This window comes from Anas acuta, chromosome 19, assembly GCF_963932015.1.
Source record: "Anas acuta chromosome 19, bAnaAcu1.1, whole genome shotgun sequence".
Taxonomy (NCBI): domain Eukaryota; kingdom Metazoa; phylum Chordata; class Aves; order Anseriformes; family Anatidae; genus Anas; species Anas acuta.
The window spans coordinates 11,222,266-11,243,085 of NC_088997.1; the positions used below are offsets into that span (position 1 = coordinate 11,222,266).

General features: G+C 50.6%; 1 protein-coding gene across 8 annotated transcripts in view; it reads left to right on the forward strand.

Annotated features, from left to right (window-relative positions):
* Window positions 1-20,820, forward strand: part of TSPOAP1 (TSPO associated protein 1) — a 68,623-nt gene continuing 47,803 nt past the window's right edge. For 3 of the 8 annotated variants that reach the window (XM_068656350.1, XM_068656352.1, XM_068656353.1), the window contains exons 1-4: window positions 4-1,040; window positions 12,916-13,023; window positions 15,280-15,408; window positions 17,634-17,810. In XM_068656350.1, the coding sequence (XP_068512451.1) occupies window positions 738-1,040; window positions 12,916-13,023; window positions 15,280-15,408; window positions 17,634-17,810 (717 nt within the window). In that variant the 5' untranslated portion in view covers window positions 4-737. Of the gene's footprint in view, window positions 1,041-12,915; window positions 13,024-15,279; window positions 15,409-17,633; window positions 17,811-20,820 lie in introns of all 8 variants that reach the window. The other 5 variants (XM_068656354.1, XM_068656351.1, XM_068656356.1 and 2 more) reach the window with 4 other exon arrangements.

Below are 20,820 nucleotides of genomic sequence, written 5' to 3' on the forward strand. Positions count from 1 at the left end.
CCGAAGGGGATGGGGAAACGCGCGGGGCTCCCCACAGAGGAACCCCCAACCCCGGAGCCGCGCCCGGGGGGGCGAGAGCCCGGCGGGACCCCGCCGCCAGCACCCCGTGAGCCGGGCGAGGCGGGGGGCAGCGGGACGGTGGCGGGGCTCCCCCGGCCCGGAGCCTCATCGGCAGGCAGCCGGCACCGTCCCCGCACCATTGCCATGGAAACCGGCAGGGCCGGCGTTCCTCCCGGCGGGGTGCCCAGGCCCGGGCTCCGCGTGCACGGCTCGGCCGCGCGGCCGCCGGGGCCTGCGGGGCTCGGCGCGGGGAGCTCCGCCGGGCCGCGGCCAGGGGCGGGCAGCGCCCGCGGCCCCCCACCGGCGTCTCGGCGCTGCGGCGGCCGGCCCGGGCCTCGGCGGGCGCGGGGGTCGGCGGGGCTGGGGGCAGCGGGCGGCCTTTGTAGGGTGCGGGAGCGGAGCGCGTGTGCGTGCGGGGTGGGACACGCGCACACGCGCAGCCACGCGGACACACGCGCGCACGGACGCGCACACGCACCGGCAGCCGCCCGCCCGCCGAGCCGGCGGATCCAGGCGGGGACGGAGCCTCCCCGGGCGCGGGGATGCTGCCGCCGCCTCCGTCCCCGCCGGGCGGGAGCGCGGCCCGGGCGCCCGCCGCCGTCGCCGCTCTGATGCCTTCGGGGTGCCCGCGCCGGGCCCCGCAGCCGCGGCCAGCCCCCCGCGCCGCAGCCTGAGCCATGGAGGAGCCGGACCCGCCGCACACGGGCGACGCCGTCCCCGCGGCCTCGGCCTCCGCCTGCCCGGACGTGTCCCTGGCGCCGGCCACGCGTGAGGGCGCGGGGGGCGCCGCCGGCGGGGCGAGCCGCCCGCCGTCCCCGGGCCCGGAGGGGGCCGGAGCAGCCCAGCCCCAGGAGGGATCCCGCAGCAGCCTCCGCGCCCCCCCGGCGGACCCGCAGCGGGTTCGCCCCGCGCCGGAGCTCGTTAGGCCTCGGCAAGCCATGGACGGGCTCGGACGTGAGCGGACAGACGGCCTGGCCCAGGTAGGGCGGCTGCCCGGCGAGCCGCGTTTCGGGGCGAGAGGCGTCGTGGCCACGGACGGCCGTCGCCTCGGCCGGGCTCGGGCCGTGGCTGCGCCGGGCCGCGGCTGAGCCGCCCCGCGGCACCGACCCCGTGGGGCCGGGAGCTGCTGGAGCCGCTGCCACGCAGCGGGTGAGGGGCAAGGAGCCGCAGGGGTTGCCAGCTGCCGCTGCCCTGCTGGTGCTGGAGCTGGCTCCGGGCACGGATATGTCAGCCCGGGGCTCCCCCACCCCTGCGGCATCTCCGCGCTCCGGCAGCATCAGTGGCGCTGAGGGTGCTGAAGGGGACACAGCTCTCTGCCACCTGCTTCCAGAGCGTGCCCTCTTCCAGCAGGGTGGTCTGGAGGGGTTGTGGGCTTGGTGGGCAGGGGGGATCTTGTCCCTGCAGACAAAGCAGGGCACCTCGAGGCAACGCAATGCCCTGCCCCTCGCAGCATCTCTCTGAAAACAGCTGAAGAGGCTTCCTAGGAGCCTCACCCCCTCAATCCTGGCCACATAAGTTCATTAGCTGGCCCTGTTTATGACAACTCACCTTCCCTTTCCTTGGGTAGAATCGCTCATCTTTCTGGGATCCCCTGGTGCTCTGAGGTGACTCTGTGATGCGTTTAAAATAGGGAAGGAATAAGCTCTCAGCCTGTTCTTCTAGAGTGTGGGGAAGAAGAGGTGAGCAGAGCTGGTTGGGGTTTAGCAGGAGATTTTTGAGCTATGCCAGTGCTGTGTTCCTGAGCACGGCTGGAGGGTGGCTGGACCAGCTCACAGGAGCAAGGGTACTGCTGGAAACCCACCGGGAGAGAAAATTGTTTCATTCAAGCAGTCTCTTATGGGTCTTTTTTGAATGGCTGTTTAACGTGATGCTTAGGGAAATGCCACATTTAGCCACACAGTCGTTAGCCCACCTCTGGTCACAGCTCTTTGTTGTTCCAGAAGCACCCCAGACAAAATTGGGGCAGCAGTATAGGAAGCATTTCCGCTCCCATCCCCCTTAACTGTCCATCCCAAGACTCGAACCAATTGTGCCAAACGTAATGTCTCCTCTTGCTTCAGGAGAGCCAGCAGGTGAGGGAGGGAGTAAACACCCTGTCTTGGTGTTGGTGTTCCTCGCTCTGGTGCTCAGCTTTATTCTGACCCACAGGACTGCCTCATGCCGTCCGGGGAGGGTGGCAAGGGGCAGGAGATGGCGCAAAGGGGTCACTGTGGGTTCTCCAGCAGTTCTGGCTGATCCTGCAGTGGGTACCATAGGCACCAGCTGCATGTGTGGGTGGAAGTGGTGAGGGCGATGACCCCACTTGGTTTCAATGGCTGTGACTGCTGAGCATCCACCATCCAGTTTCCCTTGGTCTTTGGGATGCTTTGACTTTTCCCTAGGATCATGGGCGGTCCTAACATGGCAGATGACTGTTTCCCTTCCCTCTTCATGGGCTTGGCAGCACCATGGTAGTGTCACCACAGCACCAGTGTACTGAGTCAGTACCACAATGGTACTTGACATAGCAATGGTACTGTGGCACCTGGTGGTACTGTCGTGTATTGTGTTAGTGCCATAGTGGGACTGTGGCAGTACCATGACATTACTGTGGTAGTACTGGTGATACTGTGGTGGTAGTCGTGATAATGTTACATCCTTAACATTGCTGTTGATCCCCAGAAAGGTTAACTTGTCATTTCCTGGAAGGAAATCCTGCACTTCCTCCTAAAGTCAAGTGATATGAAAGGCTTGTAACTGATCTCTGTTTCAGATCCAGCAGGGAGCTCCCCTCCAAAGCATGGCTCTTCCTGGCCAGGCTGGGACAAGTGCTACCAATGCCATGTGCCCTGCAGACAGAGCTGGGATTCCTTTAGGAGTCCAGGACTTCTGTCCTTGGGATGTCAGTGCTGCATTTCGCAAACAGGGCAGCAGCCTCCAGGGAGTAATCTCCTAGTGTGGGGAAGAGCCTCTTGAGGGCTCGTCACTGACAGAGTTGATTAAAGAGGTTGATTTTATGATGAAGCTCTTGCCGTGTGTACCAGCCTCTGCCATGCTGTGCCATTTCCTCAGGGCCAGTCTAGGGGCAGATGTTAAAACTTTCTGTAGGTCAAGTTAATATCAGCTTTCTTGCTTAGATCCCTCTGGAGTGCAGGGGTTGGGGAGCTGCCACCTTTCTCCCATACGGGAGCTGGCAAGTGAACTGTGGAGATAGAGAAGTGGGATGGGGCTGAGGAGAACACTTGGAGCACCCCATGCAGCCTCTGTCTGGAGCAGAGCTTGCTCCAGAGCTGGATAATGTTGTTTAGGGCCTGTCCAGGCAAGTGTTGAATATCTCCAAAGATTGGGACCCCTCCACCTCTCTAACCCTGTCCCAAAGCTACAGTAGACTCCTTGAGATGAGTGTTCTTCATAGGTCCTGTGGGAATTTCCCTGTGCCCGTTTCTTCCCCTCCGTTTGCTGTGCTCCTCTGTGTCCTGCAATGCACTGCAGGATTTCCTAGCTCCTCTGCAGAGTAACAGCAGAGACGTGCATCCCCCGTCTTACTACTGACTAATGCTATTTAGGGGCTTGATCTCATGAATGTATTCTTGTTCCAAGGCCTTTGAAATCACTCTGGTCTTGCTTTCCAAAATTTCTGTGTAGACACAGAAGGTAAGAAAAGACTTTCTTGCTGAGAATCTCCAGGCACGGCAGGTTTAGGATCCCAATCAGAATGATGAATATCAGAGGAGAAAAACATTATGTAAAACACTATGTAGGAAGAATAGGGTCAAAGTGTCACAGGTACAGTCTGGTTGGAAACTGGAAACTTCTCGTAATGCTGTCAGAACAGTTTTAGAGCATTTCCTGGAAGAGCTCAGTTGTCTGCATCTGCTGTGGGGTGCTGCCCTGCTGGGATCTGCTTTGGTCCTGGAAATTTGGGATGGTTTGAGGGTGGGTTGCTGAACTGAAGGTTTTTTCCTGATGTCCTAAATTGATAGAGGGGAAAGGAACAAGGTCATTCACTTTCTGGATATTCTCTGTGCCCTCTGTTTCCAGGATTAGTCCCCCACCAGCCTATTCAGCTTCATGTACAGATGGGATAAGCTCAGCAGCTTAACCATCCATGTTCTGGCATCTCATGAACCACAAAAGCAAGGAGCATGGCTAGGGTGCTCAGAGTTTGCTAATGTGACTACTTCTCAATCTCAGGAGGCCACTTTGGATCTGAATTTCTAAAAAGCCAAGCATGCAGCTTTCTCTCTGAGGTCAGAGGGAGCTAAGGATGTTCAATTACTCTGTAAAACCCAAATGAAGATGCTTAATCCAAGGAGCCCCCAAATCAGATGGAATTTAAATATCCACAGAAAAAAAGCTGTTGCTCTCAATGGGACTTAACACAAATCACAGATACAGTAAGAATTATAAAATGCTGGTAAACATCCTCCATGCCAAGTGTTCAGGACAAGCTGCATTTAACAGCAAGCTCAGTTCCTTTTGCAGGGATTCATGGTACTTTAAGAGCTTTGAACACTCCATAGATGAAAACCTATTAATTTAATGCCTGAGGATGTGTACAGCTGCACCCCTGACTAAATGGATAGATCAGCAAAATAAAATATGGTGGGGAGGTGAGAAGGCCTTCCTGGGTACTGAGGCCAGTTCTGACTGTTATGGACATCATTTCAGAGAATCGCAATCAGAAAAAGATTGTACTCCATCTAGCTCAAAATCTGAGTAAATTATTTTTTCTTGGCAACACTCAGCCTCATGCAAATGACTTAGTGCCATTTTCTGCAAGCATTACGAATGTATGGCCAACTGCAGATAGCTGTCTGCCATGAAAACACAGTGTGATTTTATTTGTAGGAATGAACGAAAGCACAAAGCAAGACTGTTTGGAAGGGGAAAGTAATTTTTATTTTACTTACCTATCTGAGAAAGCTGACTCTACTCACCTGTACTGTCAGCACAAAGACATATCCAAATCGCTTGGAAAGGTTACTTGTGCGGAACATGGAGGATGAGAGACACCAGCCCATTGCCTCCTCACTGTGTCCTTGGCTCCTCTGGACTGGTGATGATGGACTGGTTTGGGAAGTTGGCTGTTAACTGCACCATGATCTTTTGTCTCAGCATCTTTTTCATTTCACCCTCTGTACATTATCCACAAGGGAATTTGCCAATGCCTTTGCTTCTTTCTTTTGGGTGTCCTGTGGCTGTAGTCCTCCTTCCTGCTGGAACAACATGAAGAGATATGGCACATGCAATGCCGGCAGCCTTGTTGGCCCCCTCCTGCTTTGAGTACAGGCTTTCTGCAGCTGAGCCATCTGTTTAGCAGTTCTTGGAAAATACCCTTTTGGGCATCCGTTTGTAAGTCTTCCACTGTTCTTGCCATTCACATTCCCATATTGATCACCAAACAGTGCCTTTGGCTCTTGTGAGTGGTGCAAGGAAATTATTTCTTTGTCCTCCATCTACTTGTTAAAGACATTGGAGATTTGGGGCTTGTCAAAAGGACAAAATCTTAAAATCACATTTTGGCCAGTGAATTCTTGCTTACTGCAATATGGAAGAAATGCTGTTCCCAATGTGCCAGAGTCTGGGCAATCAACATTTTTTAAGCAAATATGACCCAAGCAGAAAAGGTACTCTTCGCCCCTGGGAAACTGCAAGTAATTCAGGAAACAGACTCACATGGTAGAGAACTGTGGGGCAGATGCCTGGGCAAAAACTGAGCACTGCATACAAAATCTGCCACTCTAGTTCTATGATGTGTCTTCCAAGGTTCAAGAGGTCATCCATCTCTTCAGAGCTGAATGCATTAGGTAATACAGTCTCTCTACTCAATAAAAGCAACTCATGAGACCACAAATACCATTGCTGAGGCTCTGAAGTAGGAAGGAGACCGGGTATTAACTTTTCAAGCTGTGATCCTGTTAGAGGGCAGTGGCACTTCCACCTGGGGTAGGGATTTACTGAACTGCAGTTCCATGGCTGCCGGGCGTGAAGCCCTGGCACAGCCCCAGGCTGCTCACTGTAGACAGGAGCATCCCACATGCATTTGTCAATACCATGCCTTTCTTATGGCTCTCAAGTCTCATGCCTTTCCAGGGAGTGGTTCTTTGGATTAAAGTTTCTGTTACAAGAAAGATGAGATATCAGAGAACAATCGTCCCTGCTCCAGCCATCAAAATACCAAACCTGGAAAGAGCTAAGTTTTATCACTCTTCCCCAGTTTTTTTGCATACTTACAAAATAGAATTATCAGACATGTGGCATCCAAAGAGTCCAGATACTCCATGAAGACCTTGGGGCTGCCTGGGCTGGAGCCTGCAGTGCTGGGAGCTGCAGGCTGACCTTTGTTCAGACCTGAAAAACAAAAATCTCCAACACCTTCTGTAGGAAGCCAATACCCACATGTTTAGCTCAAAGGATGGGCAATGCAGACGAGTACGCAAGAAGCAGGGGTTGTGAAGCCACCCGTCTTTCTGTGTTTGCAATGAGGATGTTAACACATTTACTTCCCACTTCTATGTGTTGCTTTTGTCTAGTGTAAATGTCATTGCTTGTGCCTACTTCTCTGCAGATTCAATGACTTGCTCAGCAGCACCTAGAAAATCTGCAATGAAAGAAGAAGGCTTGGCTGTCTTGGCTTGGTTGGTCACCTGAGTTTTACAAACAAAATGGGTTTTACAGCATATATCCTGACTTTCGTATATTTCAAGCTGTGCAATGAAGAGAAATAATCTCTTCAGTTTTTCTCTGCAATGAAAGCAGAAAGACTATTAGTCTCACCTTACCGTGGTGGGGATGGGGCACAATTCTGCTTTACCGCTGTGGGGATAGACAAAATCTTTCTGAAAGCTGCTAAGAGAAAAATGAGAACCTTGTACATCAGTGTTAAATGGGCAGTTGACAGAAGAGGCTTAATACATGATTCTTCCCCTGTGAAATGCGGGCATCTTTCTCACAAGATATGTAGATGAAAAAGGTCCCTACAAAGGACTTAGGGGTGCCCAAGGATCCCAGAGTGACCCAAGGGCAGGAAGGTCATGTTGTTTTCATACTGTGTATAACCCTACACTGTAGGTTATCTGCTAAACAAGTTGGATCATATCCCAGCAATCACCAGCTGCATTTTCTGGCTGCATATCCTGGATCTGCAAAAAGATTTGCATTTAACATGAAGAGAGGTTGGGTTGCAGCTGGGAAATCCTTCATGGGGACACCCGCACTGTCATGCCTCTGTGTAAGGAAGGTAACTCCCAGCTGGAAGAAGTGTTGGTTAAAGGTCTCTGGACCACACTGGAGGGCAGGACAAGGAGCAACTCCAGTACAGATGGTACCAGCAGTCATTCAGCTAGATGAGAGCCTGTGCCCTTAGCAGGACCTTTCCACTTCAGGTGTCCTCACTGGGTCCATCCCACACAGGGCTGCTTGCTCTGATCTCTGTGCTGGGCTTTGTGACACAGGGACAGGCTGGCCTTGCGGGGACAGAAAAGGGTTACTCCAAATCCTCTGGCTCTCTCAACCAACTGATCTGTTTTATGTCTGATTGTCAAAGACAAATAAATGCATACTGTGTATGCTAGGAATAGTTCAGAGCTGCTTTTCCAGCAGCCTTGTGGTATGAAGGTATCATTTTCTCATCTACTTGCAAAACTTCTTGTATTTTGGATTTGCTGCTACAGGTGAGAAATTGTTCCATATTGTATTCTGGACCTGACTGCAGTCTTGGATTCTGCCTCTGTCTCAGGATTTTATTTTCCACTCACATTCCTAGTCTCAATGCTGCAAAGACTTCAATTTTTCTCGATCTGGGAAGACTGGAGAAGTTGAGCTCATCAAAGGACAGCCCAACCAGGGTGATCAGGGCTATCAAGCTGATTTTTCTCCTCTTGGAGTACCTGATTTTGTTTTTCCGGGACTAATGATAGTGCTTTCATAAGAAACTTTAAAGACAGAGAGGACATGAATTTGTGAGACTACATTTTTAGCTGCATGTCTCAATTTAAATACATTGTGGGGAACTTAAGAAAAGCTGAAAGTGGTCAGAGGGTGTGCAGAATAGGATGCTTGGGAAAAGGTGTAAGAAAGAACAAACGCAAAGTGAATGTTCCCTGAATATTCTCTTAATATCTTGCAATCTGTGACTCCAACACTCTTCATGCTGGAGACAGTATATTTGAAATTAATAGCCTCAGATGGATTTTTTCTTCTGTGAATTCTTTACTTGTGGTGATAAAAATCAGATAAATGAGGAAATCACAATAAATAAGATTGTGTTTGGAAGAGGGATGGGCAGCAGAAGAAAATGCTGAATCATGGAAACAGGAGCTGGCAATGCACAGGGAGAGGAGCTGGTGAGGAAGTGTCATGAAGTCAAAGAAAAAACATAGATGTTTGTGTCTGAAACCAGGAACCTGGTGCAAAATGAAGGAAGCTGTGGGAAACAGGCTGCCTATCAAAGGAGTGGCAGAGTAACCACGGCTGCATCCCGGGCCTGTTTCTTCTCTCATACCTTTAACAAAAATAGCCCTTTTACCTCCATGCAGATAATGCACACTCCAGTGTGAGGTGTCCTCGCTGTGCCAGCAGTGGCAGCTGATGGGTTTTGCTCTTGCTCACTGACCGAGCAGGAGGTGATGCTATTTTTGTCTTGCTTTTGACATGCAGCGAGGGAAGTGCAGAAGAGCAGCCTACAGAAAATAACTTCCCTCTACAAGGAAGCTGATTCCGCTGAACCTGGATGGAAGAGGAAAAAACGGATCGTCAGTGACAGGTTTTATTTCCAAGTGGCAAGGACTGAGAAGTTAAGGAAACTAATTACCAAAGTCAGCTGGAGCAAACTATAGGGCTTTGGCATAATGGAGGCCTGGAATTTAATGCAGTACAAGTGACAATGATTTCAAACAAGGGAGAGGTGATGGGTTTAATATAGAAGGTAGTAGGAAAGTAGTGGTGGTTTTTGACATAAGAAGTGGTATCTGAAGTAGGAGGGTTAGATTTCAGAGATGGCTGTTGTGAAGCAAACCTGGCAACTGGAGCCCTATCTGTTGCAGACAGGGAAGTCATCATGGGGACATCTTGAAATTATATGTTTTAGAAACAGTCACGAGCATGCTAAAGGCCACCTGAGACTTCCTGCTCATGGAGCCACCTGGTAAATTCCTCCTCAACATCTGCTTCTCTGCTAGATTTTCAAGCAGGGTTGGATTTTGACTTTGGTTCAGTTGCAGCAGTGGGACTGGGGAAGCCCTTGGGCCAGTCTGTGCCAGGCTGAGCCGCAAGGCACCAGCAGTATAGCTTGGCCACCCGAGCTGCACTGCAGAGCTGAGCTGCCAACCCTGCCGCAGTTTGATTTACTGCCCCCCAAATGGCTTCCTGCAAGTTTGCGGCAGAACTTCAAAGATTGTGCTGGATGCTGCATGTTCCTGGGGGATTTTGATTGCATGACCCATTTAGCAGCCTGTCTGGGCATCTCGCTCTGTAAAAGCTGCTGCAGCTCTTGATGGCTTTTTGAAGTTTTCAGGTGAAAAAGCAGCAGCTTTTCTTGTAGGTATCCTGCTGAGGCCTGTGTTTGCTCATTCCCAATGTATCACGAGGAAACTGTATTTTTGGTTCTACCCGCCAGAATAGGTGACAGATGATCATGTTACCACTGTACCAAGAGGCTTCAAAGCCGTGTGTCAGCTGCACTAGGGAGCTGTGCTCTGCTTCCCTGCTTGCCTCCCTGCTGCTATTTCCCTGCTTTGCTCTATCTTTGGAAAATTTCCTGTGTGGCCAAAGAACTTGTCCCTGTGATTAATTATGTTAGTGGCCAAGGAATCTCCTGATCTGGGGACATGAGGGCTCTCTGTGCCTTCTCTGTGATTCAGCTCTGCCTTGGCTCCCACCAGCTCACTGCAAACCTTCCTGACTGCGGGAAGCTTTTGGATTTTGTCTCCTGGCTTCTGCAGGCACTTCTATGTGTCCTTATGAAGATGAGCCATTTGGGGGGGCCTCCAGGCCTATTCTCACAAAGATTTCCTCAGCTCCATTCAAAACACAACGTGTGGGGGGGCTGCAAGCATGCCTGCAGTGAGGCTGCATCACAGAGCACAGATGCAATGTGGAATGTCAGAGCGGTTAATAAATGAAAAGCTATTTCATTATAGGAAATGAATGTTTAATGAGTGTGGGATGACGTCTAGACAGTCAGTCAGTGCTGGCCACGCAATCTGTGAGGAGCCAGCCCGGCCCCAGCCCTGTGCCAGGGTGAGGTTTGGCAAAGCTTGGAGCCACCACCCTGGTGGTGCCGCAGCAAGGGTCTCCTGATGCCACGTGGCTGTGGATGCCCCTCATGCCTCTCCTAAGGAGGCCATGAGGACCTGCAGCTGCAGCAGGGACTAGGAGGTGGGGGGTGGCCTGGCTGTGGGCCAGGCCCGGCCTGGAGCAGGCCCAGGGGAGCCAGCAGCACCTGGGGAGCTTAGCGTGGACTCAGCCTCTGCTGTGTGGTGGGCTCTGAAGCGCAGCTGAACTGCGGACAGCCTGCTAGCCCAGGCTAGGAGGAGAGTAGCTGTGAGTCTTTGCATCCTGGCCTGGTGAAGACACTGTTTTGTAGCTACAATAAAGAGGCTTCAAAGACATAAATAGGCCCATCTGGGTGTCAGTCCCCAGCAGAGCCCCTGCCATGTTAGAAGGGCCAATCAGCCCCTGCAGAACCGCGATAGTGATGTGCCAGAAGCCCTGGCTGCCAGAGGGGAGAGGCCACAGCACCCTGCATCCTTCATGGCTGCCCAGCTCCTGCCCCAGGCGCAGAAGGCACTGGCTGAGCCTCTCTGCGTGGAAGAGAGCAAAGACAAGAAGCTTTACTCTTCTTGGCAGTGGCAAGGAGACGGAAATAATGCATTCTGACTTCATCCCAGGAGCTGCCTTCCTGGCTCTGGGGACAGGAGCAGTGAACCGTCCCACAGCAACACTGTGCTTGCCTGGAAAATGCTGACAGGATTCGCCCCATGCCCTCATCCTGCTTTGTGCCCCCATCAGCACTCACAGCATCCTCTGCATGGGCTCTGCTCTTCCTGGAGCTGGTAATGGGGGAAATATTCTCTGAGACACATTACTGTCCCTGTAAAGCAGCAGGGATGGGACTGGTGCTGCAGGACTTGGTGCTGGGTCTCTGGGCCCAGGTCACTGCACTGTGCAGGATGAATGGCACTTGGCTCTGGGGGCTTCTTTGTCATGCCAGGGGGCTCACATGGCACAGTGTCCTTGGAGATAAGGCAGCAACTGCACCTTTGTGCTGAGAGGGGTGGAAAAAAAGAATAAAATAAATATAGGTTTGCTTTCCCACAAATGGAAGGCAATGCAATCTCTTCCCATGGGACATTTCACTCCACCTTTCTTGAACCCAGGGATTTCTTCAGGGTGGACACCTACAAACAGCTCTGCCAAAGGCCTGGGAGCTCGAGGTATCAAATATCCCCTCTTGGGGGCTTAGAGGGCTGGTGGCACCTGGGGCATTGGGTGAGGCCAGGAGAGGGCTGGTTTATTTTTAAAGGGTTTTCTTTTGGTTTTCAGTCTCTTCCAGTCATGTTTTTCCTCCCTGATGTGCCAATGCATTTCTATACAGGGGTGAAAGGTTGGGAGAGGCTGCTTGCTGTGCCCGGCTATGCCGGGGGTTTTGGCACAATGGACTTTGTGGCACTGGTCTCCTGTGCTTTTTCTCTGATAGAAGTGATCAAGAAGCCAAGAATAGTCTTGTTCAAAAGTGTGATGAGTTTTACCCAGTCTCAGACTTCCTAGAGCTTATCAACATCCTTGTGCTGTGAGCTGCTTATATGACTTGCTGCCAGGAAAGCCTGGGAAGTGTTTATTGGCACTAGCAAAGAATTCCTGGGTCCTGTAAGACTGGTCTGGCTGCTGGGAGAACATCTGTCTAGGTCTTCTCGAAGTCCATGGCTTGCTGCTGCCATATGGCAGATGTGAAGCAATAGCTTGGCTCTGAGCTTTGCTAACACATAAAAATACTTTCTGGGACCCTGCTTCGGCAGCAAGCCTGCGGCGAGCTGCTCTGTGCAGGAAGCAGTAACCACAAGCTATATATACAGCTCCCAGCAGAGCTGCTGCTGCTTTTGATGTGACAAAATTAAGGTAGTATTTTGCAAAGAAATCCGGCATGTTGCCTTCTTCCGGAGCCAAGGCTGTCACAAGGAGGGCAGAGCCAGGGCCTGGCTCCCAGGCAGGTTCCTGGGCTAAACTGTGTGGCTGGCTTGGGGAGGGGGGTGAGGAGGTCTCTTTGCCTCCAAGAACCACACAATACCTGGTCCCTGAGCTGTAGGGAGGAGCACATGTGTCTGGTGTGTTGTGGCATGTGCTCTTGCTGGCTCTGCTTGCGTTTATCTGAGCTGGTTTAGGTGGTATGATGTCAAAACGCAAGCAGCTGGAAACAATGTCAGGGTTTGGGCTTTTTCCCCAGATGCAAGTTGAGACCCTGATGCAGCCCAAGACTCTCTGCAGGGTGACCAGTCCCACCGGTCCATGGGGAGGCACTGGGTGATGGAACCATTTGTAGAGGGGTGCCAGAGTTCAGTGTGCCCTTGATAGCAATCTCCCTGACTTTCCACACTGCTAGTAGGGCATACATCTCCTTGAACCTGGAAAAGCATCTGCAAGTACCCAGCTATGGCCATTGCTCCTGCTGTCCCCAAAGGACATGCAGCCCCTCTCTTCCTCCTGAAATCAGCCTCCAAGTCTCAGTCTGCTGCTTCACTGCCTGCACTGTGACCCTGCTGGCCTCCCAGTGAAGCTGGGCTGAGCTTGCTGTGGGGCCAGGGAGAGCATGCAGCCATGGCCTCCTCGTCCAGGGGAGGTGAAGCCCTGCCTTGCCTCTCCCATGCTGTTTTGCAGAGCGGGGCTGACTACAGCTTCCTTGTGAGCCAGAACACGAAGCTCCTGAGTGCACTGGAGGACCTGCAGCACCGCTACTCTAGTCTCGTGGAGGAAAACAGCTTGCTGGTGAGCGGAGGATGCAGCCTGGTCAGGCACTGGGTTGGCTCAAGGAACACCAATGTGGGGTGTGGGGAGGGAGCCCTGTTTGGGGCGAGCTGCCATTGGCCACCAGATCCAAGAAATGCTGGTACGTGAGATCAGCTGGGGAGGGCGTGGGGGAAAGAAAAGGGGGCCTGGGTGCTTTGTGTGCCCTGGGTGCCTTTGCACTGCACCTGCTGTTGGCTCGAGCAGGACCCCTTCCTCGTGACCTGCTGCTGCCCTCCCTGCCATCTTTGTCCTGCGTTATTTGCCTGCTGGAAACCGCAAGAGGCTTTTCCGCAGCTGCCTGCTAGGGCTGGCAGAGAGCAACACAGCCATGAGCTGACAGCGGGGAGGGGGAAGTCACTCTTGTTTCCTCTTTAAGGGAAAAAGCAGAAACACTGATTCACTTCACCCTGCTCTGGTGACAGCACAGCACTGCCCCCTGCTCCTGCGGGAGCTCAGCACCCAGCTCTCCAGCTGCACCCCTGGCACCCAAATCCACAGTGTGGGCTGCCCCATTCTGCCCAACTTCCACATCCTTGGCTCCCCTAGCCCATGGTTGGCAGCCAGGAAATAAGAAGAGGAGATGCTCCCCCCCCCCTCACCAGAGCATATCCCTGCCTGTAAAGCCCTGCAACGTGGGGATGTAGCCACCCTGGGTTTGAGTACCCCACAATGCTGGCAGGGCCGCATTGGTCCAACCCTATAAACTTCCAGTTCCTGATCTGAGACCATGACCATAGAGGCCCCCAAAAGTTCAGGTCCTTCCACTGCTGTGGTCCAGCCACCTGCTCAGCATGTTCAGCATGCTTCAACAGCCTGGACCTGTGTGGCATCAGGGCTTGGCTAGACAGTGCGATGGGTACTGCTGCCAAGACACAGGCAGCAGGATATGCTTCAGGAACAACCTCCTTGTTCCTGCTGGGAATGGGGTTCATCAGCAACCCTGGCTCTGAACTACAATGTGCAGAGGGAGAGGACCTTGCATTACACATCGTCTGTGCACCTTTGGAAGTGTATGGCCATAATGCCGTCCTAGGCAAAGGTGCTTCCCATTTCCTAATGTAAATGTCATAGCAGCTTCATATTTCATGTGTCACCACTGCTGTTTGAAAAGGATTAGAAGGTGTAAAAGAGTCTGAGAAATATACAGTTCAGGTTGATTTTTTCTCTTCAAAATGCCCTTGAAAATTTGATCACTCAACATTTCAGATTTACATCACCAAATTCAAAACAGATTTTAGATAATTTTCCTACACTAAAAGCATACATCCAGTATGCCCTGCAGGCTCAGGGGGTCACCCATTAGCATTCATGTGGATTTTAGCAAAGCACTGTCATATAAGCTCTCATCAAATCTTACTCTCAAAAATCAGCCTTGGTCTTCCAAATGAAGAAAAGCAAATAAAACAGTGAAAGCAGCAAGTGCATGTGGTGGGATCTCACAGGGATAGTGAAGAAAATAAGTGAAAGGATCAGCTGACCTGACATTTTTGCTGATGTGAAAAGACAGCACAACACATCTGGGTACGACCTTGAGAGAACAAGCCATCGGCAAGCAGCAGCTTATCGAAATGGACAGATAACAAATAAAAGGGGATTAAGAGCAAACAGAATCAATAGAAAGGAAAAGGAAATTTGGTTTGCAAACATCATAAAGTCCTTGGCTGCTTTCTCCCCATTCCCCTCAGCTTATGTCTCAGTGTCAGGAGGGCAAGGAAAAAAGCAAGCAAAGTTTGGGGTGTAATGTGGGGTGTAATGCAGTGCAAATCCACAGTGATGTGTTGAGTACTGTAACAGCAGGGAAATGTACTGGACAGGCTTTGGAAGGGAAAGCCCAAAGGGCCAGCAGCCAGAATAGACTGATTCTGGTGATGTGCTCAGTCCCATCCAGCAAAGGCAAAGCCTGCAAAGAGCAGAGAGAGCGACAGACAGGCTGCAGAGATGGATGGACTGGGGTGGGGCAAGGGGCTTCTTGTTTAAGAGGTCAAGTTAACAAAAATATCAGGAAAAGCAGAGGTTTCAGTGACTGGAGAGGAGACGAGTGAAGGTCAGTGTATATCATCTGGGACAGCTGTACAAGAACAGGCCAAGCCCTGGTTGGGGAGAGCCTAGTGGACACAGAGTGGGTCAGGCAGGGCAAGGGACCTCTGCTACCTCTGACATCCTCAGTGGCAGCTTCAAGTATGGGTGCACGGGGAGACTGAATAGGGTTTTCAGGTCAATCCTTCTGTTATCCAGCGCAGGAGCTGCTTCCCTGAAACAGAGGAGAAGGTTAAGCACCTGAAGAGGAAGAACGCAGAGCTGGCGGTGATCGCCAAACGCCTGGAGGAGAGAGCCCGGAAACTCCAGGAGGCAAACCTCAAAGTCGTGAGTGTTGAGCCTCTGCATTGCTGAGTTGGGAAGCTGGGCTAGGAGAGCACCTCACCACTGGCACTTCTTGCTTGCTACTTTTATAGGAACAGAAGGCCCTCTTCTTTTCCCTTTCCTTAAACCAGGCAAGGCCACATGGCAGTCTTGCTTTGTACATCTATAACAGGGCAGGAATCACAAAACTGAGCTGAGGGGACAGCCATCACCAGCTTCTACTTATGCTTGGGGAGCTGGTTTTGAGCAATTTCCTCCTAATTGGTTTCTTGCTGTAAATGTGCCATCCTAATGTAAGGTATTAATTTAGGTAATTAGCTCAGCTTTCCCTGGGCTAGTCATAAAAATAATTCATCTGACTTCACCGAAAAGAAACAGGAAGTATTTGAATAAGAAAAGGAGTGTGGTAAGGCAAAACAGGAAGGGGTGAGATACTATGTTCTGCCCCATCCACACCTCACTAGCATTTTTGTGCAAGCTGTGTGTTTTTTCTTTCTCAAACGGAAGAGCAGTTTGTTAGAAACCCTATAGTTTCTGATACAGTGCAGGAGTGGTGGGAGATGGCTGAAGGACATGGGATTTTGCAGACAAACATTTGCATGAGCTACCTAAAGGTAGCTTGTAGCAGTGTAAGGGAAAATCTTTCTCCCATTTGAATGAAACCTTTTTTTTTTTGGGGGGGGTGGGGGGTGGTGGTGGTGGTGTGGGGAGGAGTGGGGGGAATTCAAGCCCTTTAGGGTAGAAAGGAGAAGTGAAAGCTTTGCTGAAGAGAAGGTAGGGGATTTTCCTGATATTTCCTGCCCTCGCTGTCCCCAGGCACCACACTGTCCCTCTGCCACAGGATTTTGGTACTTGCAGTGTAACAGTTGCTGCCAGATGGACTTGGCAGATACTGTGCTGAGAGAAATCATTTGCTATGCATCTAACAGCTATGTAAACTCTCCAGCAACTACACAAGTACCATTTCATTATTTTTTTTTCCAAGTGAAACTTTGGGGTGGCTGCTGTTTGAGACCTGGGTGAGCCCTTGGAGAACCAACTGGCTGGCCCAGGTCTCCATGCAGCTGAACACTTGGGTGGCCAAAGTTTGTAGAGAGGTGGGCTGGAGGTAGGACCAGGCAGCTGTGTGCCCTGAGGAGCTGGGGTTAATCTGGCAGCAGTTGGCTTCCATAACTGGTACACAGGTCCTGGGGAACCAGCTCAGTGTGCAGCTTCTGTGTGTGGGTGAGGTGCTCAGAAAGACCTGGGGAGAAGTTTGCACAGAGGATGCCCTGATCCTGGTCAGGGAGGGGAGGGAGTCCCTCCTGGTAAGTTTTCCAGGTTTTGTTCAGAGAAAAACTGCTGGATGAGAGGCAGGGTGTGATAAACCTGGGGATGAGACATGGCCTCACTGCCCAGAGGGCTGGGATGCACAGGGATGTGTGAGCTACCCACCCACTCAGCAGTGCTGGTACCCCATGGGAGAGCTGGCCCTAGGGATGGGGGCCAGCTAGGGATGGGGGCAGTGCTGAGACCTGTCATCCTGGGGAGACTGCAGCTGGGCAGCATCATGCCCTGCACAGGACCTCTACTCAGAGGCTGTGCCCAGCCTTTTGCCCATCCCCTTTACTCCCCTTGTAGTCCCCCACAACTTCCCACTCTTGCTCTTCCCTCCCTTCCAAGGGAGTGCGTGAAGCTGAACTGCTTCTTCGGCTGAACATCCCATCTTCCCCCAGCTGTGCTGGCCCTGACTGGGCTCTCTCTTGCCACTCCCCTTTGCCTGTATTTTCCACCCATGCATGCTGAAGCTCTTCCCCCTTGCCTTTCAAGGATTCCATAAAAGCCCCATTTCTCTTGCTGCCTTGGCTGCCTTCACTCTTGCTCCCATGCTCATCTTTCCTGCCACCCTCCTCTCCTTTCTGCTGTCCTCTCTTATCTTTCAGCCTTTATTCTGGCTTTCTCCTCCCCACAGCTGCTGCTGCCCTGTCTGCAGCCCTCTGTGCTGACTATACATGCATTGGCCCAGTCTGCTGAGCACCTTCTCCCTCCCACCTCCTCTCTGATCCAATTCTCTAAGAAGCCTTTCCTCTTTCCTCCCACTTTTCTATACACCTCTTGTTCTCCCGTCTGTCTTTCCATACACCTCTTGTTCTCCCCTTTTGGGGCTAGGCTGCCTGATGGTAGTTGGGGTGGTAGTTGATCAACACCAATGTATGTGGCTTTCTCTCTTGCTGCTCTCTCTGGTATAGGTAACTGCTCCGGTGCCTCTAAAGGGTTCCAGCCTGGAGCTGTGTAAAAAAGCATTTGCCTGCCAGCGTGCCAAGGACCTGACAGAGCAAGCCAGTGCTCTCCTGGCGAAAGACAAGCAGATTGAAGCTCTGCAGCAGGAGTGCCGGGAGCTGCAGGCTAAGCTCATTGCAGGGAAGGTGAGAAACTTCTGGGACATCATGCAGTGGCTGGGTAAAAACAGTGCAGTAACAATGCTGGGAACCACGCTCCAGCAGTGTGAGAAGGACAGACTGAAAACAGAGCATTTGATGTGTGAGTTGGTATGGGAGAAGTTGGGTAAGTGTGTGGCCAAGATGGGGTCCAGACCCCTCCAGAACAGTATGTTGGGGGATACTCCAATTCTCACTTCATGAATTCGTGGGTCTGTGCTGCCATTTTCAGCAGTGACCTAAAAGTCTCCCCCTGGAAAGCCCCCAAGAAGCCACAGATACAGGATGACCTTTCACAGCGCTAAACTTCAAGTGAGATGTAGAAGCAGGACTTCCTTTTAAGACATTCCTTTAAAAAGTAAACCAGCTGAGCACATTCCCAATAACCACTCTGAATCTCATGTCCTCAACTGCAGCTTTCTGAGTGCTTACAGCCACAGTAGTGCATATTTGTGGATACAAATTCCAAGATGAGGGTTTGTGTCCATGAAACCATCTACAGTGCTGATGCCTACAACAAGGCTGGTTGCCTGCGTTCCCTTTAGCACTAGCACATAACTTGCTGAAATAACTGATGAGATAAAACGGTTAATTCAGCTCATCCTGAGGTATCTAAAAACTGCTTGGATGTGTCATTCCCTCGAAGCACCTATTCTCTGCAATGGCTCTGAAAGGAGCCTCTGCAGACATATGAAGCTAGATAAAACAGTTCTCACTCAAGATGACTAGAGCAATCTGTTCTGCGCATATCAGGTATGTCTTTTGTTCCTAAGCTGGAAACTTTTGGTGTAGGTCGGTTAACAAACTCTCATTCTCTCTTTTTCACCAATATGGTTGTGGTCAAGTGCAGTGCTATGTTCTTGCACCCAGCTGAGCTGAAAGAATACTTGCATTTCTACTTACTCTACCTACAGTAATACTGAGGTGACAAATACTTCCTTGCTGAAAGCAGCTTTATTTCATTCCCTGAGCTCTCCATATGTTTGCTTTAACTGCATGTTTGCAGGTAGATTTTTCCTTTTTCCCTAATGTAGGTCTAGTCAGGACAAGAATAATTGGGTGGTGTTTGCTCTTTGTAAAGAGCTGCCCCAGTGATCCCTTCTGGCATTAAATTAAACAGGAGAAAGTTATCCAGGTCTGCATGTGTCCTACAGTCTCATTGAGAACAAATTTCCTTCATGTCCTCCTGACTGCTTGCTGCAACCCCCACAGAAGCAGGAACAGCCTATCAAAGCTGTCTGATTTTCACAGCAGAGAATGCTGAGCAACCAACCTGAATCTGCCAGGGATAGGAAAGTAACAAACTACAGAAGAATGTGACAAAGACAGGAGAGCAAGACTCGTTAATGGCCAAGGAAATACACATTGGTGTAATCCTCAGGGTTGATTTCAGCTTCTGCCTTGCTACGGCCTGGGTGACAACACTGGCTGGGAAGATAGAACCACCTGTTTAACCTGCCAAGGTACCAGCAATGGAGGGCACCAATAGATGAGCAGGGAATCTGCAGAGAAAAATTGCTGGAGATAAAATCATTCCATCTGATCTTGTTTTTCCCATTTCTCTTCCAAGCAAACTGCTCATTAAATTTTAATTCTCAGCTAGTTAAAATTCAAAATTCACCTAATCTGTCTGTAGCATGCAAAATGCATTATGCCAGTGAAGGGGTTTATATGCAGAGATATTATGTGCATGCTCAGAGTTTGTAACCAAATCAATTTTAATCTAGCATACTTAATTCCGCACAAATTCTTCAGTAGCTATGAAATGGATCTGCTCAGTTCCTTTCCACTGGCAAGACAACCTGCACACCGGACTGCAAAAGCATTGCCCTTGTTTTGCAAAATTAGGGCTCTCAGGATAAAATGATTTCCTGAGATCATTCTCCAGTGATGGGTTTCCAACCAAGCCCTAGCACCAGCTCTCAGCAGACTTCAATTTCTTGCAGTGGAGATTCTTGGAAACAAGGAATTTCAGGGAATGGCAAGGCAGCTGCAGGGAACATGCATAATATGAGGGGAAATCTGAGGTTTTTTCTACTCCCTTGTTCCCCAGGCTGTGGAGGCTTTCTGTTGATAATAGCTGCCTTTTTTTTTTTTTCTTTCTTTTTTTTTTTTGGTGGGGGAAGGGAGTTTTTTGCAGCCACAGTCAATTTTGTTTAAAGAACTATACCCTGATAGCATGTACATGGGAGGGCCCAGCTGCTTGCTTCTTAAATCTGTAACCAGTTCCCATTAATGGTGCCTCAGTTTCCCCCTTGTAGCTTGAGAGCAATTACGTTTTTTGACTAAAATTGCATTTGCGAAGCACACACTATTTTTAGGGTGTATAAGAAGTGAACAGGGAAGCAGATTAAATTTGTCTTGGATACCAATTATGTATTGAATTCACTGGCTTAGGAGGTTTCCAGGGGAATGAGCAATGTCTCCTTCAGCAGTGTATTTGTAAAGACAGGTTTTCATAACCAGCTTTTGTATGTATGTACAGACATGCAGGTACATGTTTTTTCAGCTTCCTGAAATCTGTAAAAACCTGTGAAGAATTAACAAAACTGGTGATACATGCACACCTTTTTTTTTTTTTTTTGTGAGAATAAAATTTGCACTGGTTTCCTTTAAAAGCTGCTGGCTGTAGGTCCAGAGCGACCACTTGTGCTGAAGATAGTAGCCCATCTATCCCTCTCTGATGAGGTTAGAAATCAAGAATGTTTAAAAAAATAAACAACAACATCCTGAGTTAGAACTTAACAAGTCTCAGATATTCTTCATTATTCCTAGCATTTAAAAACCTAACCCACCATGCATGCATAGGGCTGCAGAGAATGCCAGCGCTCACAATAAAGGGAACCAGCCGAGGCTCTTGTTTTGCGGGGAAATGAGATTTTATTATCCTGACACGCTCTCTGCTGGCAAACACTTAGAAAACACACGCTAGGCCCTTTTTAGTATAGCTTTGCACTGGGATACTTGTAGAAGCATTACAGGCTAGTTTTCATCTGTG